Source organism: Phyllostomus hastatus, unplaced genomic scaffold (assembly GCF_019186645.2).
Source record: "Phyllostomus hastatus isolate PE091 unplaced genomic scaffold, TTU_PhHast_1.1 phas_scaffold_1674, whole genome shotgun sequence".
In the NCBI taxonomy this organism is placed as follows: domain Eukaryota; kingdom Metazoa; phylum Chordata; class Mammalia; order Chiroptera; family Phyllostomidae; genus Phyllostomus; species Phyllostomus hastatus.
The window spans coordinates 17,003,454-17,018,979 of NW_025334011.1; the positions used below are offsets into that span (position 1 = coordinate 17,003,454).

At 40.1% G+C, this 15,526-nt stretch overlaps 1 protein-coding gene across 2 annotated transcripts in view; it reads left to right on the forward strand.

The window, feature by feature from the left end:
• The window catches only part of PIP4K2A (phosphatidylinositol-5-phosphate 4-kinase type 2 alpha), a 164,689-nt gene that overhangs the window by 130,121 nt on the left and 19,042 nt on the right, over positions 1-15,526 (forward strand). For both annotated transcript variants that reach the window (XM_045858015.1, XM_045858016.1), the window contains one exon: positions 3,825-3,863. In XM_045858015.1, coding sequence (XP_045713971.1) covers positions 3,825-3,863 — 39 coding nt within the window. The remainder of the gene's footprint in view (positions 1-3,824; positions 3,864-15,526) is intronic.

Below are 15,526 nucleotides of genomic sequence, written 5' to 3' on the forward strand. Positions count from 1 at the left end.
ATTCAGGTAAAGCTCATTACTCATTGCTAGAAAGTAAGGATCAAATAATAGGTAACAAGGAAGTCTGAGGGGCTATTTTGAGTTAGAGTCAAAGAGCTGTAAAAAACTTTAAGGAACAAACTTACTTCCTTCTGGACCCTCATCATTCAACTGAGAGCATTCTAAACAAAGCAGGTTTCACAGGAGTTTACATATTCTTTCTTAGGCCTGATCACCCGGGGAACCCGCCCTTTTCAGCACAGAGCTGCGCCACCCTGTCATTGTTTCAGGCTTAGGTAGAGCAAGGGAACTAAGGCAACCAAGAGATAAGGAGATTCTCTCCCAGACAATGAGGACTCAGGCTATGTCAAAGCTGAGGGGTGAGGGTCCATCACCTCCTTTTGCTGTAGCCCCCAAAGTCCTTCCTTGAAGGCCTCCCACATGATCGTGCCTGTGTTAGGTCGTTCCCCCCTTGGGGAATCTTACCCGTCATTGGCTAACCGATCAAGCATTGGGGGTCAGTTATGAATGAAGCAGCAGAAACAGTGCTCCTGCCAGGGAGGTAAGCTTTTGTCTCCTTGCTGGCTTATGGTCCAAGGTCACTCCCACAGCCTTAGCCTTGGTGGGGGTACAGCTTCTGGTACCAGGCAGGGCAGTTCCCAACAGTCTGTTGTGATGTTATTTGATTGAAGTGTATGAAGAAAGTCAGACCCTACACAAATAAGGAGAGGGGTGTGTTATATTAATTTTGCCAGCAGTTTATAGATAGTCTTTTGATTTCCAAAATCTGACAAATGGTAATTTCCCAAAGCTTATGTGGAATCTGCAATCACATCAGTGAACTTTTGTACTCTTTTCATTGAAAACATTATACATTATGAATACATTATGCTTCAGTTGTTTGGAATAGATGGGTTCACTTGAGTTATGTGATCTTCCAAATATTGACACATTTCATTATATGATATCAAGAAGTCACCACCATTCTCATCAGAAAAGTCTTTAAGTGTTGATAAGCTGCCAGGCTCAGGGTGGTGGATACAAGTTTTTAAATTTCTGATTTTCACCTAAAAGCTCAAATTTTTACCACTGACAACAAATCCTGGTAGTTGTTTTTCGTGAAGTCTTACCCACCATTGTTTCTGCAGTATCCAGGCAAATATCAAAACACTGAGTAAGGCAAGTAACGTCTCAGTATTATTATAAAGACAGTTTGACTTTGCAGATCCCTGAGAGGGTCTCAGGATCCCAGGGTGCTGAATCACACACTTTGAGAAATGCCAACCTAAGGGAGGGAAGATGGTCTAGGTTTATCTCCTACCCTCTGGAGTTTGAATTAACTGTCCAGGCTTTCCAGGTACAGCCTTGGTCAGTCCTGCCTTCAAGTCGTAACCATTCTGTTCACTGTCATTGCCCCTAGTGGAAATTCCAGCCACTGTACAGGGCTCTTTGGCACCATCCCTTTCACAAAGACTTTTGAGGATTACAGGACTCTTTTCACTGGTCTGCCTCTTCCATGTGAGAAGCCAGAGTGAGCTCTGAAGCCACATGTTCTGGTTTTATCACTGATCAGCTGTGTGCAAGTTGTTGAACCTTTATAAGCCTGCCTACTTTTTCATCTGTGAAATGGAGATAATTTTACCTCCCTGTGCTGGGTTCTTGTGAGGATTAAGTGACATATGTACATGCCATATCCAGCATAACACAGCATATGGAATTGGTCAATAAATGTTGGTTGCCTCATCCATTCTACTAGTAAGTGCCTTAAAGGAAAGTTTTTTGTCCTATTTACTTTTTTATCCTCCTAAAATGTCTGAAAGAGGACCCCTAGTAAATATATATTGATGTAAATTATACTTATAGCCTAGATATTATAGTTTTAATTTGCCTTGGACTTTATCATTTCATCTCCCTTCTTAGCTTGTAAAGTAAATAAATTCTGTTCTTGCCAATACTTTCAGTTGCAATGGAACCTGGACATCTGGCATCCTGTCATGGCTCACACTCTTGGCCTTAACTCACCATAATCTTACTTTTCTATTTTTGTTTCAGTTTTCTATTCTGAATTAATTTAAACTTGGATGAGTTTTTCCCAAGCTAATGATTTGCATTTACATAGAGATGAAGCTTCACTGAGAATCCTAAACAGGGGTATATTATAGGAAAAAAACACAAACGGATCAAAAACTTGGTTAAAGATACAAAAAGGAATAAATCGTTTCTTCCTCTGCCCAATAGCATAAGCAGTGTTCAGGTTTTATAGGTGTCCCCATTTTTTTTTCACTTGGAAACATTCTTTGTTAGATCAGTGCACAAAGGAAGGCATATGTGGCCCCTGTTCAAGGGCCCCTAAAGGCACGAAGGGAGCCCACTATGAGTGACGGCTATGGAGTTCAGTTGGCCGAGGGGGTGTGCTGCCGTACAGACGGGTTTTGCTTCATGAATGATCTATGATCTATATTGTCCACCTTTATTTGGTGGGTCAGGTTTGTGCTCCTCTGACTTATCCCCAAGAAACATCCAGCATTTTTGCTGGACTGGCAGCGGGGTCTGTCAGATCCACCAGGCCCGGGAATGCTCAGCACCAGGGGGGTGGAGAATTGACACCCAGAGATACCACAGCCTGGTCTCAGTGCCCTTCCCCAGTACAAGAAGTCTCCTCCATCTGTGTCTCCTCATCTGTGAATTATGGTCCACACACATCCTGATCAGTGCCTGTGCTTTACTTAAATGGAAGATGGTCATGAAGTAAAAGTTTTGATTTCTTAAAGTTCTGTTTATGATTGGCTAATGCAAGTATTCCAGGGCAATAAATGTCTAAGAGGCGGGCAGGTAAATGAATGGCTCCCCTGACCTTGTCGTAGTTTGGGTGTCCAGTACTGGAGGGAAAGAGAGAGAGAGTAAATTGGCCTGTGATCCTTCTCTAGCCATTTATTTGGTGAACACTGAGCACTGCTATGTGAGATACCACAGTGGTCACTGGGGAGCACAAAAAACAAATAGTCCTCATATTGACATAGTTAGGAGGAATTCACTGGCCATTTGTTTCCCAACTTTTCTTTTGCTTTAAAATCTTCCACAAACAAAGGAACATTTCTCAGCTGTAACTCTGCCCTGAAGGCCCCCTGTCGGCATCTGAGGTCAACCCCAGCGCTCTGAGGCATAGTTTTGAAAACCAGTGCAGTAGAGAGGAAATTGCTGAGATCGAGAACTGTGTTTTCTTCTACTTAATAGCTCTGTGCTCATCCTAGAGCCTGGCCCAGAAGGGGTTCAGGTAAATATGTCTGAGAAGGGATCTCCAGTATGAAGGACAGCGATGTAAGAGAACATATTCATTCATCAGTAACTTTAAAATGGTATTGAGGCAGTCAGAGGGTGCGGACATGTCCACATCTGGAAGAATAATGTAGGATGAGAGGCATCTAATGCCCCAGTGGTCACTGTGGACAGCTGATGTTCCACTTCTCTTTTGAAGATTATAAGACCAACCATTTCTGGCAATTGATGCAGAAAGGAGAGTGTGGTTTTGATCTGGTGTTTAGCAAGTTACTGCTCCAGTGATCATCAGATTTTCTGATTTCCAGCAGGAGGACAAGAACTGGGGAAAAGATAGCACAGGTGATGTGATAGGGAAGGAGGTGAGTGGACAGGAATACCTGCAGAAGGAGCAGCATACTGCGCAGAGAGTAGTGAACAGGGAGGGGACAGAGCTCACTCAGGATGAGGCTCCAGAGCAGAGTGGGCGCTCATTTATTGCAGTGCTCTGCCCTGGAACGTTTGCATATTTTACACATGAAATCCAGTGCCTCTCAGGTGCAAGTTTTTATTGTTTCTTTGTGTTTTAGGGCTCTACAGTGGCCAGAGAAGCTAGTGACAAAGAAAAGGTAAGTACCCCGGTATACTCCCCATGGTCCTGCGGGCATGCTCAAACAGTACGTCCTCATTCTTTCTTCCTGACTTCTGCCACTGTGATCGTTCCCATGTCCCTTTCCCTGCACCAGAGAGAAGCACATTACTGAACTGGAGTGCTTTGCTTTACTTTTCTTCAGCTCAGCTGTCCCATACCTCTTGGGTGAATAATGAAGTATTTATTAGTTTTAAAGGTGGTTGAAAGAAACGGTTAACATGCAGCATGGTCTTGGAAACGCAGCCATCTGTGTAGTGATTAAGACTGTCAGGTACAGCTCAGCAGCAGGGTCCTAGCCATACACTTGACCACTGACTAACCAGGTGTGACCTGAGCAAGTTTTTTGCCTCTGTGAGCCCATTTTCTTACCTGTAAAATGTTGTCTTGCATGAGCTTTAAACTCCTGTCCAACTACAAAATATTAAAATATGATTTAGAGTATTTTATACTTAAAGAATTAGGGAGGAGAGACTATGTCTTTTCATGTTTTCCTGAGTAACTGGACAGTAGGAAATATTTGAACTACATTTAGTTTATTATGTAATATTATAGACAGATTCAACTAAAATCAATTTCATTAGGAAGCTGGGAAGTACTTTCTGTATTGACTGAACAAAACTGAAGAAAATCAGCCTTGCTTATGTGAAAGGCACCTCTATACTCTTAGTTATTCCTCTTCTTCACCTTGGGAAATGTTTGGTTTTTTTTTTTTTTAACCAAACCATCTGAAAGCTAGGGCTCAAGTTTCTGTTTTTGTTTTTGAAATTAAATTCTTTCAGAATGATATCATTCAGTTTTGGTTTGAATTTGAAAATATACTTATTCATTCAGAAGTGTTTGTGAATGTCTTTATGGTTACTGTCCTAGCTTCAGGGATGAAAATAATGAACCACACAGACACATCTAGTAGGAGATACAGACATTAATAGGGAATAACAGTGCCATGTGATAGTACTTTGATAGGAAACATGTAGCAAGAGTGCCTGATTCCAGCTTGGTGGGGCCAATGAAAGGCTTCCTGGAAGAGGCAACATGTGGATACTTGAGGGATAAGTAGGAATTAGCCAGGGAAAAAGGCAAGAATGGGCAGCATGTGCATGAGCACAGAGGGGGTGTGCTTGGTGCTTTAGCTAGAGGGTGAGGTGAGGCCAGTAAGCTGGACCACTTGAAGAGGCTGTTGAAATAACCCAGATGAAATGGTGACCTGAGCTGGGACAGTGGAAGATGACAGATTGTAGAGTAATTTAGGAAGGAGAATCCAAAGAACCCAGAGATTAAATGTGGGAGGTGAACTGTGTCAGGGAGCATGTGTAGAGGGAGGGCGGGGTTAAGAATGACTCCCAAGTTTCTGGATTGGACAGTTGTATAGGTGTTGACTTCACTCTCTGAGAGAGGGAGCAGAGTGGAAGGAGTAGTTTGAGAAGTCGGTGCAGCATCAGAACAGAGATATCCAATGGGCATGAGAGGCTGCAGAGAGTTTCAACTGGAAGAAATGGCTTAGGGAAACTCATGGGATGGAGGGTCGCAAAAGCAGGGAAGTAGATGAGGTTTCCCAGAACGAGTATATGGAGTAGGAAGAGAAGCATGTCTGGAGCCAGCCCAGAAGAACATCATCATTTAGAGTTGATGGGTAAAGGAAGAGAGTCTTGCAAAAGATCAGCCAAAGATACAGGAGATGAACAACGGAAATCTGGATAATTTTTTCTGAATGTTTATTGAGCACCTATATGAGCAAGCATTTTGATGAGCAATATGAGAAGTGACTCAGTGACTAGTACTCCTACTGATATGAAATTTGCTCTCTAATGTTGTCCCAGAAACCAGAGGAAGAGAACTGTCCCAGTGTTGGATGCTTCTGCAAGGTTACATAGGATGCGGACTGAGTAATTTGTTATCCGTTGGACTTAGCAATGGGGAAATCTCTGGTATCCTTGTCAGTGACAATGGGTGGGTGGAACATAAGCTAAACAGCAGTGGGTTAAGAAGCAAGAAGAGCAAAGGAAATGGTAGGTCCTTCTTTGACTATTTGTATTAACTGTGCACTAGTGAATATGTTTTTATACTTCTAACCTCCATGTAAATCATCCTGAAGTCACCAGCTGAGAACAAAGAAGCAGAAAGAGTGGACTGTCGACTTCCTTGTTTCTATGACTATACGTTTCTTTCAGGTGTCAAAGAATTCAAGTAGGTATTTAAGTTTAGTCCACAAGAAACTCAGAGTTTTCATATTATTGGGATTTTCTCCTAGGAAAAAATAGCTGGACTGTTTAAAAGTCACCCATACTTTTCAGCATCATAACAAGAAGCCAGCCCCTGCATGAGAACTGTGGATGTGATGACACCCGCCATTCCATGCTGGTTGCTCTGTTTTTTCTTCGTTCCCAAATGCCTTGAGACTCCTGCTAGCAGCCTTTCTTGCTCTGTTCGCTATGTCTTCCGGATCCATCGCCAAGGGCTTCATCTGCTTTGACAATAACCCATGCCAAGAAAGACAGTTACAGCTAATGGAGTGGTTGCTGCTGAAGTCTCAGTTATAAAGCAAGGGCATGTATGAAGGAAAGCCACAGTATGTGATGTCCTTGTAGCTGTAATTCCTCATCAAAAACAACACTCAAGTTACTTAGGTTTCCCTCCACAGCCCGACCTGTAGGACTCCATGCTTTCCAGAGACCCACAGCATTTACACAGTTCCACTGCCCACCTCACCAAAAATGTTTAGCCCTTTCTTGGTATAGCTTTCTGTGAAAAGATATGAGAATATAGGATTTCTTTAACAAAAACTCTTTTCTAAGGATTATGCCGAAGTGCTTTTATCCTCTTTGGAATATGTGCCGGTTCATCAAATCATCTCCTTTGAAGGTGGACTTGGAAAGTCAGGGACAGGAAGGACCTTGAGAGGTCAGAGGCCAGTTCTCCCCCTCACAAATGACTGATATGAAACCAAAAATTGAGTTCTTATGCTGCGTCATGAAATTGGTGGCAAAGGAGAACTTTTATCTTAACCTGGGGTTTATTTTTTTTAATGTTAATCTCAATGTATTGGGAATTAGAAAGATAAGCAATAATAACTGACATCTATCAAGTACACACTATACGCCAGACACTTTTACATGTTATATGAGTTTGATGATGTAATCTGTACCCTCATGAGGTAGGTGCTAGTAGTGCTTCCTTTGAGTAAGTGAAGTTACTTGCCAGGTTCAGTGACCTGTGCAAGGCCCCACAGTCCGCAGTGTGGCGGAGCCAGGGCTCCAGCCCAGAGCTCCCTTTTCTAATCACCCTGCTAAAGGTGGTACTCTAGCGGTCGGGGAGTTTTCTCTGTCTCCTTTTTTAAAATGACTCATTATCAAAAATACGAGGCAGGGCCCCAAAACAGAATTTATTTATAAAAAATTACATATTCTTACATGTTTAAACTTCAGTCACCTTCAGAGTACTCTCCATTTGATATAATAAACATATCAAGACTTTTTTCCACTGTTTAAAACAGTTCTTCAACTCATTAATTTTGATGCCTTTTAGTGCTTCTGCCATTTTTTTTGTTTCACCTTTTCCATGTTGGCAAAACGTTTCCCTTTGAGGACTTTTTTCATCCAGGAAGGGGAAAAGTCACATGGGGTGAGATGAGGTGAATAGAGTGGGGCACAGGGGTCATTCCATTTTTGATCAAAAACTGCTGAATACTCAATGTGGTGTGGGCGGGTGCACTTGTAAGTCACCCATCATGAAATGGACAGACATGCTGAAATAGCCTTCCAAAACATTCACTGATGTGGAACGCAGCCTCTCACAACAACACCAGCTGGTACACTGATACAGATGGGTTTCTAGAACACTAACCTAGCTGGGACATATACTAGAAGGGACCCACCCTCCAGAAGATAATTCCCACGAATCATGAAAATGAAAAAGGAATCATTCACTACACTGACAAAAACATTATTTTGAAGTCACATATGATACCAAAGCATTTCATTCTAGGTCTTGATTTAAAAATACGAAAGTAGTGAAATAAATTGTTTGGTTTCATACTATGTTGGCAAAAGCACCCATTCATATTTCCTTAATTTGTGGAATGTAGGAATTTTTAAACTATATCCCATGTCACTATAGCTTACACTCGGTACCCATTAAAATCATCTACACGATTGCTCTGAGGAAGAATTTAATGTGCTTTACTTTCTGGGCTTGGAGTTCATGACAGCTCTTCTTCCAGGAGAAGAGCCCAAAGGCCACCCACCTGTCCTAGGTTATAAGTGCTCCCTGGGAAGGGATGAGAGATAATCTCTTGGAGACATGGAATGTAAGTGTAATTAATATCAGTACTTGATGAAGGAGAGTATGCCTGCTGGCTGCTATAGGACATGATGTCTCTTGGATGTGGCACTTTGTTTATAATCTAGCCACAACGAGGTAACATTGACTGAAGTGTAACACGAAAATAAATGAAATGGATTAATGGAGCTGAACTTGTAAAAACATTGAGTTTTTAGGTTATACAAAAAAATTTTTGCATTTTCTTTTTTATGCCAATTTTCAGGTTTTCCCTCTGTGATCAGTTAATATAGTTGTCCAAAAAAAAGCATAAAACTATAAATATTTATCACTGTTACCTCTGGTTAGAAATATTTGGAGAAGGCTAAAAATATTTGTTTTCTACATGTTATCCTTCATAAATGGAAACTAAATGGTTTGCAAGAATCTTATGTCTATTGCTCTCATCATGTAACCATATTCTCTACAAAATGGTTGTCCTGGCGCAAAGAGCAGCTTTCCTAGCGGATCTCCACTGACACGGCTTCCTAAGTAATCTGAATTCTTTGTTTTCCTTTCATTTGAGTCATTATAACTTTTAATTTCCCATACTTTTAACTTGTTGATGACAAGTTTTAAAACTGTCATTTCAAATATTTAGTGATAGAGGTGCAGACAAGTCCCATCCCTTCTACTTCAGCTTGACATGTAATTAGCGTGATTTACATTAGCATAATAATGAAGATGGGACTGAAGGAAATAAAGAAGTTATATTCCAACAATAATGGGATCACTTTCATGGCAACAAGTATCAGAACATACATGTACAGATGTCTTAAATTTTTTAAAAAGATCAGAACAGTGCTTTTATTTTTTTAAGACCGCTGTCAAATTCTGACAGCTGCTATGACTTGTTTTATTCTTTAATTCTTTCCTTTTTAATGGAAGGGCATCTTCCATTCATGGCTCCAGCAGTTTAGTCTCCTCTAAATGAGACAGAGAAATGCGAATCTCCCTGGTGGTCGATCTTTTCACAGCTGCGCTGCAATTCCAGTGTGACATCAAATTAGTAATTATAGCTGAGCAGACTGCTTTTTACCAAATGACAGTCTTAGCATGCTGCCAGAAAGCAAGCTACTCAGCAGGGAATCCAGGGAAGTAAAAGAAAACATAACTGGACTCACTTGATTTCTGAAGGATTTGATCTGACTCCTTAAAAAGCCCATGTTCTCTAGAGAGAGTCCTGGGGATTCACAAATATGCATTTTGTTCATCGTTCTGTACAGTCTTCTCAAAACCCACATCTGATTTTATTAGGTAAAGTAAAGCCTGTGTAATGGAGTCATAGGGTCATAGTAAGAAGATTCTTTTTAACATATAACCTTCTCCCTGGAACCCATTTGAAAGAAAGCAGCTGCCCTGCAATTGGCATTGGGGTAACTATATTGGCAATAATCATTGTTGACACTTTGATAATGGGCTACAACAAGCCACCTTGTCAATTCTTAGGCATTGTGAATTGCACTGGCAATTAAGTGACTGTCACCATCTCTGACATTTTACCTATTACTGACTGAAGTTTCAGGAGAATTAATCATTAATAACCACCCTCACATCGAAAAATGCTTTCCTAAAGCCGTTTTCAGCGTTTCTTTTGTGATCTTTAGATTGTTAACACATTATAATTAATTACCACCTCTCTCTGGTTCCTCAGGCTGCAGTTCAAGGTAACAAAGAGGGCAGGCTCAGGGCATGGGGTACAAAAGCATAGCCACGTGTCCTTCTGGGAATCTTTCTTTGGCTATCGGTTAAAAAGTGCTTCCTTTTCCACTGTTAGTGGATGATCAGTCAGAGGAAGATTGTCAAGGTTTTTAGGCCCAAGATCAGCTGATGCTTTAACCTGCAGAATTTCTGTTTGCCAGCCTCTGTTAGGAACACCTATCCAAACACCCAAAATGCAAGGAAAAGTTTTCCTTCAGAGCAGAACCAGGACCTGTTTCTGGACTTAAATTAGAGGCACTGGTAACCTCTGCTTCGTGACCCAGAGATTTTATAAAGGGGACTTTGGGAAAAGGGCACCACACATAGTGTTAGGGATTCCCAGCCCCAGCCCCTGTGCTGCCGTTAATGGAAGTTTGGGGTTCGGGGATAAATCATTTGTCCTCATTTGTAAAATTAAAGTATTTTTTGTGTCATTGGTTCTCATGCTTTAGTGTTTATAAGAATCTCTTGTTTCAAATGAAAGTTTCTCCTCCTCCAGAGGTACACTTCAGCTACAGGCTTGACTGAGAAGCCCCAGCCTTGGCAATCAGTAAGATCCTGCCTGTTTGCGGCATAGGTTAAGGCGATTGCTATTATTAATGGGAAAAAACTGTTCTGAACCATCATATTGTGTCAGCAGATGTCTGAGCAAGCTTTACAAACCCTGTGATGTAAACCATAGGCATTATTCTGAGAATTTACCCCACTGGTAAAAACGGCATGTGAAAAAGAAAGATCACATGCAGTGACTTGTGAGCATCTTCTGGATGACAGTGTTAAACTCCTCAGGCCAGCCTGGCTTATGGTGGTGCATAAGACCTCAGTTGCCTTACATTAACTTTTTTCACTGTTGTGAACTCAGTTTAGGGTACCCAAGCACACATGGAGCAGTGCTGTTAGATATGAGATTTTTTTAAAGCTGACAACTCTTATTCAGTTGGTTCCAGAAGGACTTGGAGTGGAAAGAAAACTTCTAAATTTTAGTATGTGGCCTGAATTTAAGCCAAGCTGTTGCAGATGTATAATTGTTAAAATAATAAAATTATGTTGTTCACTAAGTATTAAGCCAGAAACTATAGGACCAGCAAACATCTTAAGTTTCCAGACTTGGACATTTTTCAGATTATCACCATTGACACTCATGCAGAAGAATCTTCTGATCAGATTGTAACAAACTTACTTTGTAGACTTTGTTTACAGCGTAACTATTTTATCACAGCCTGTAGAGGAACACTACACCATCACCTTTGGCATCACCATGAAAAGGGCCATTATGTTCTGAAAAATATGACAATAATATAAAAGAGATGGATATCACTTTTTAAATGTTAGTTTGAAAATTTTAGGGAAAATAAAGAACCAGCAGCTGGGTCCTGACTTCCTTAACAGTTCCAAACTGCAAAATTATGACAGGGCTTGCCCAGTTTTGTGCTTCTTAATTGTAGCAGTTTTACAAGTATGTTGAGGTATATTCTCTTCCTACATTTACACATAAACACAGATTCAGACTAAAAACTTTCACATTTAGATGCTGGTCACAGATGTATACACAACTGTTGGATCATTTCCCAAGCCATGAATTTGTTTAGACATTCTGTTTATTTTGTTAAAGAGGGTTGTTATATGCACTTTTATGAGAAAACACCTGTTGTCTTTGTTATTTCTGTATGAACTGTACCCATATTCACAATTTGCCTTTTCATGTATCAAATTTGTGGCTTGGGTACATTTGAAAAGCAGAACTGATTTTATTATAAATCTCTTAACATCTCTTATTACCCCAAAACTGATACTACATATAGTCAATCAAATTATCTTTACCCTAGCTCCAGTGTCAGAGTTACCCAGAATTCTCTCCCTTACAAAAATATTTCTGGGGTATATTTTCAGCCCCACCAACCAACTTTTATGAAGTGTTTTTTGGCAAGCTTGGTGAAAGAGGGCTTAGTCTTTTTTGCAAGTTTATTTTCATTTAGGTGAGCCTGTAATAACAAGTAAATCAGGGACATAAGCAGTTCCTAACATGAGACAGTAATTAGTACATATTTTTTATGTTGTGTATCCAGCTCCAAGGGTCACAGTATGGCCCATCAAAGGGACCCCAGGCAGCAATCTTTGACATCAAGGCTTACAATTAGACTTCTTTTAAATGGGTTGCCAAATGAGCACATTGGGGGTAGGGGGAAGCATTTCCTTCTGAAATACAAGTCCTTTAATCACAGAGTACTATGCTATGTATTATCCTTTGCATTGAACCTTTGGGTACCGAAATCCTGTCTGCATTAATAGTGAAGTGTGACAGAGTACATGTTATCTTCCTGCTGAGGTTTCCATCCAGGCTGAAAAACAAAACAAAACAAAACTTGGTTCTGTATTGTATAGATATTGGCTTTGTACACTTCAGACACATGTATTTTTTCTATTGTTAATGACAATATAAAATACAGTAGACTATTTTTTATATAATTTAATGTAATTATTGAATGATGATAAAATCCAGTATCATTTTAGCTTGAGTTCTGTGTTTGTAAAGTTATGTTTTGATTGTAAATATAGATTTCAAATAATTGTGATTTTTATAAAAGTTTTGAGTCATCTGCAAGATAATTAGACTTTTAAAGTCTCAGTAAAATAAGTCTTCTGTAGAATTCCTGGATTTCCTAGCCTATAAGATATCCGCTGTTACTAAATTTCTTGAATGTGACAGCAGCTGCACATCACACACAGAGCCTAGCGGAATAAGTAAACAGATAGGTTACCTTCCAGTTGAAAGAAATAGAGAATTTGAATACTTTTGATAAACATCTACAAAATTTTTAGTGATTTGGAGTTTATAAGTTTTTATTAAAAGTGCTAAGTATTTTTATATTCGAAGGGAAATTCTAATGCATCGTTCTTAATCCCCTTCCCACAATTCTGTTGGGAAGAGCATGTTCCTCCTTTGCCCTCTCAGAATCCACAGTGGCTCTCTGGCCACCGCCTCCATGTCCAGGCCTGTGTCCGCTGAGCTGGCCACGAGAGCACAGGTTCATTTTAAAAATGAGAGCTCGATAATCTTAGCTGTTAGTTCTGCATATTTTTCCACTTTTTATCTCAAACCCTGGCCAAATCTTTCCTCCAGGATCATCTAGATCTTTTATTGAACCCTGGAGGATATAGTCAGAAGCATTTATACATTTAAAATATTGTCTTCAGGTATTGGATTTTATCAGGCTCTGACGCAGAGCCTGCCACAGTTGTGTGTATATCTTGACTAGCACATTCATATCTTAGTGATACACAGGCCATTTTGACCATGACTAGTATTGTTACATAGAATGTTTCTTACTATTGAAGAATGTAGACTCGCTGAGGGACAGCCTGTAATGTGCTTTAAAAGAAACCAAGAACTTTTCACCCAATAATATAGTTACAAAAGGAGAAAAATGTTATAATGAAACAATTTTCTTTTTACACCTGATAGCAAGTTAAATGTTTCCAATAAGCGTATTACTCTGTAGTATTTTGGTTAATGTTTTCTGGCTACAAGATTTCAGTTAGTGAATTTTTGCTTCAGGTCAGCAAAATAGCATTTACTAAATTACTTTACTCTTATGATGTGCTCAGTGAGGAAAAATAACCCATAGAAAACTAAGGTAAGACAAGAGTCAGCAAATTTCTGACTTTGGCCATATCTTTAAAATTACTAAATTTTATTCCATATTAATAAATACAAATTCAAGTACTTTATTACTCTTAGAAGTTAATTTACCCAATTTTTATTATTATATGGCAACATTTTATTATCATTTGGGTTTCAATAAAGGTGTTTTCAGTGAGGTTTCTGATTAAGGATAGCTTTTGCAGTGGACCGCAGAAGTTTGGAGAGCGAGACTGGAGCTTGAGGGGACAAGGCAGGGGAATACAAGCCTCTGGCCAGTGTTGCATTTAATGCACCTAATGTACCTTCTGTTCCTGTGTCTGATGCAGTGAATGGGATAATAACCTTGTGCTTGTATATGCTAGATGTGTGTGCTGCAAGTAAAGGATGTGTCCTCAAAATGTAAAGGCAATGCGTAGAAAATTCATGAGAGATGTTTGTGACTGAAAACAAAGGAAATTTTAAATATGGTCTAGGTTACTGGTATCCCAAATTTAAAGAGCTTATTTCTTTAAAAAATCAGGAAGGATAAGAGAATGGCACATGTATATTCTTCACTAGTGAGAAACACACTGTGTAACAGTATTGGTCATGGTAAAAAAATGGCTTATGTGTAACTAGGGTGCAAACTAATATTGAACGGCTTCTTATTGCCAAGCACCATGTATTTTGTTTCATTTAGTTCACACACTAGCCATAGTAGGTAGGTATTATTAACTTCCCATTATATAGATAAGGAAACTGAGGTTTGGGCACTTTGAGCAACTAGTTCGGTGTATCACAACTAGTATAAAAATGTTCAATATGCCAATGTTATTTTTTTAAATCTTGTGTTGGATTTAGTACTGATGAGCTTTACTCTAGATACTACCAGTCTTACTCAAGACTATGACCAAATAACAAGAATAACCCTACCTTTAGCAGGCATTACCTTAAGTTTTATGTATATATGAACTTGTGTAATCCCCACAACAGTGCTGTTTGCTAACCCCCAATTAGAGATGAGGCAACTGAGAGGTTAAGTAACTTGCTCAAAGTCACACAGCTAATAATTGGAGGAGCTGTGATATAACCCCAGTGGCTGGATCCAACCTGTGCTCATAACCTCAGGCTTCAGTCTGTGTCCTAATAGAAACCGTGCTGAGCTGAACAGGAGTTTGGCATTATCCACAGGAAAGTGTGAGGGGTATTCATCTGCTAATTTTATCCAAATAGTGGAAGCAGGATAGCTAAATTGCAGGGGCAATGGTGTCTCTTTGCTTATGCTTTTAGCTGTGTTTGTGCATTTCCATGTCACATTAGTAGAGATAAATGCCACTTGGGGCCCACCCCACCCCAGTAGAATGACTTCATACAAAACAGAAATTAACTTTGTCTCATCAAACTTGGGCTGCACTGAACTACACAGCCTCACTCAGCAAGCCAGGGCCTGGGAGCAGCTCCCAGCAGCCCAGGGCCGGGCAGGCTTTGGAAGGTAGCAAAGCAGATGCCTCCCATGTCTTGTCCTCCTTTGCAATCACCTACCGGCAAGTACCTCTGTGGTACCCCCTTTCACACTTGGAGCTCCCAATCTAAAAGGAACTGGCAGGAGAACATAATTCAGAGCAAATAAATAAAGATGTAACCTGCTACCACTTTAGAAAGAGTGCTAACTGGTGGCTGGATGCCAGCCTCAGAGAGTCCACAGCTAAGAAGCATTTCTGAGCTGATGTCTTCAACTCTGATGGTTTCTTTCACCCTCTACCTGGTTCTGCATTGAACTAGAAAGGGTATGGAAGACACCCATTAAAGAATCTGACCCAGTGACTTCAAGGCTTTCAAAACTCATCCTCAGTGGAAATAATCCAGTGTTGCAAAGCAAAGCATAGAAGCTATCGCTGCCCACAATGATTTCTGAACTGCTCTGCAGACATCACCCTTGTGGGCAGTGTGACACTGAGGATTTAAGTTCATTAATTCATAGCTTAATAGTTTTCATCCCTTTT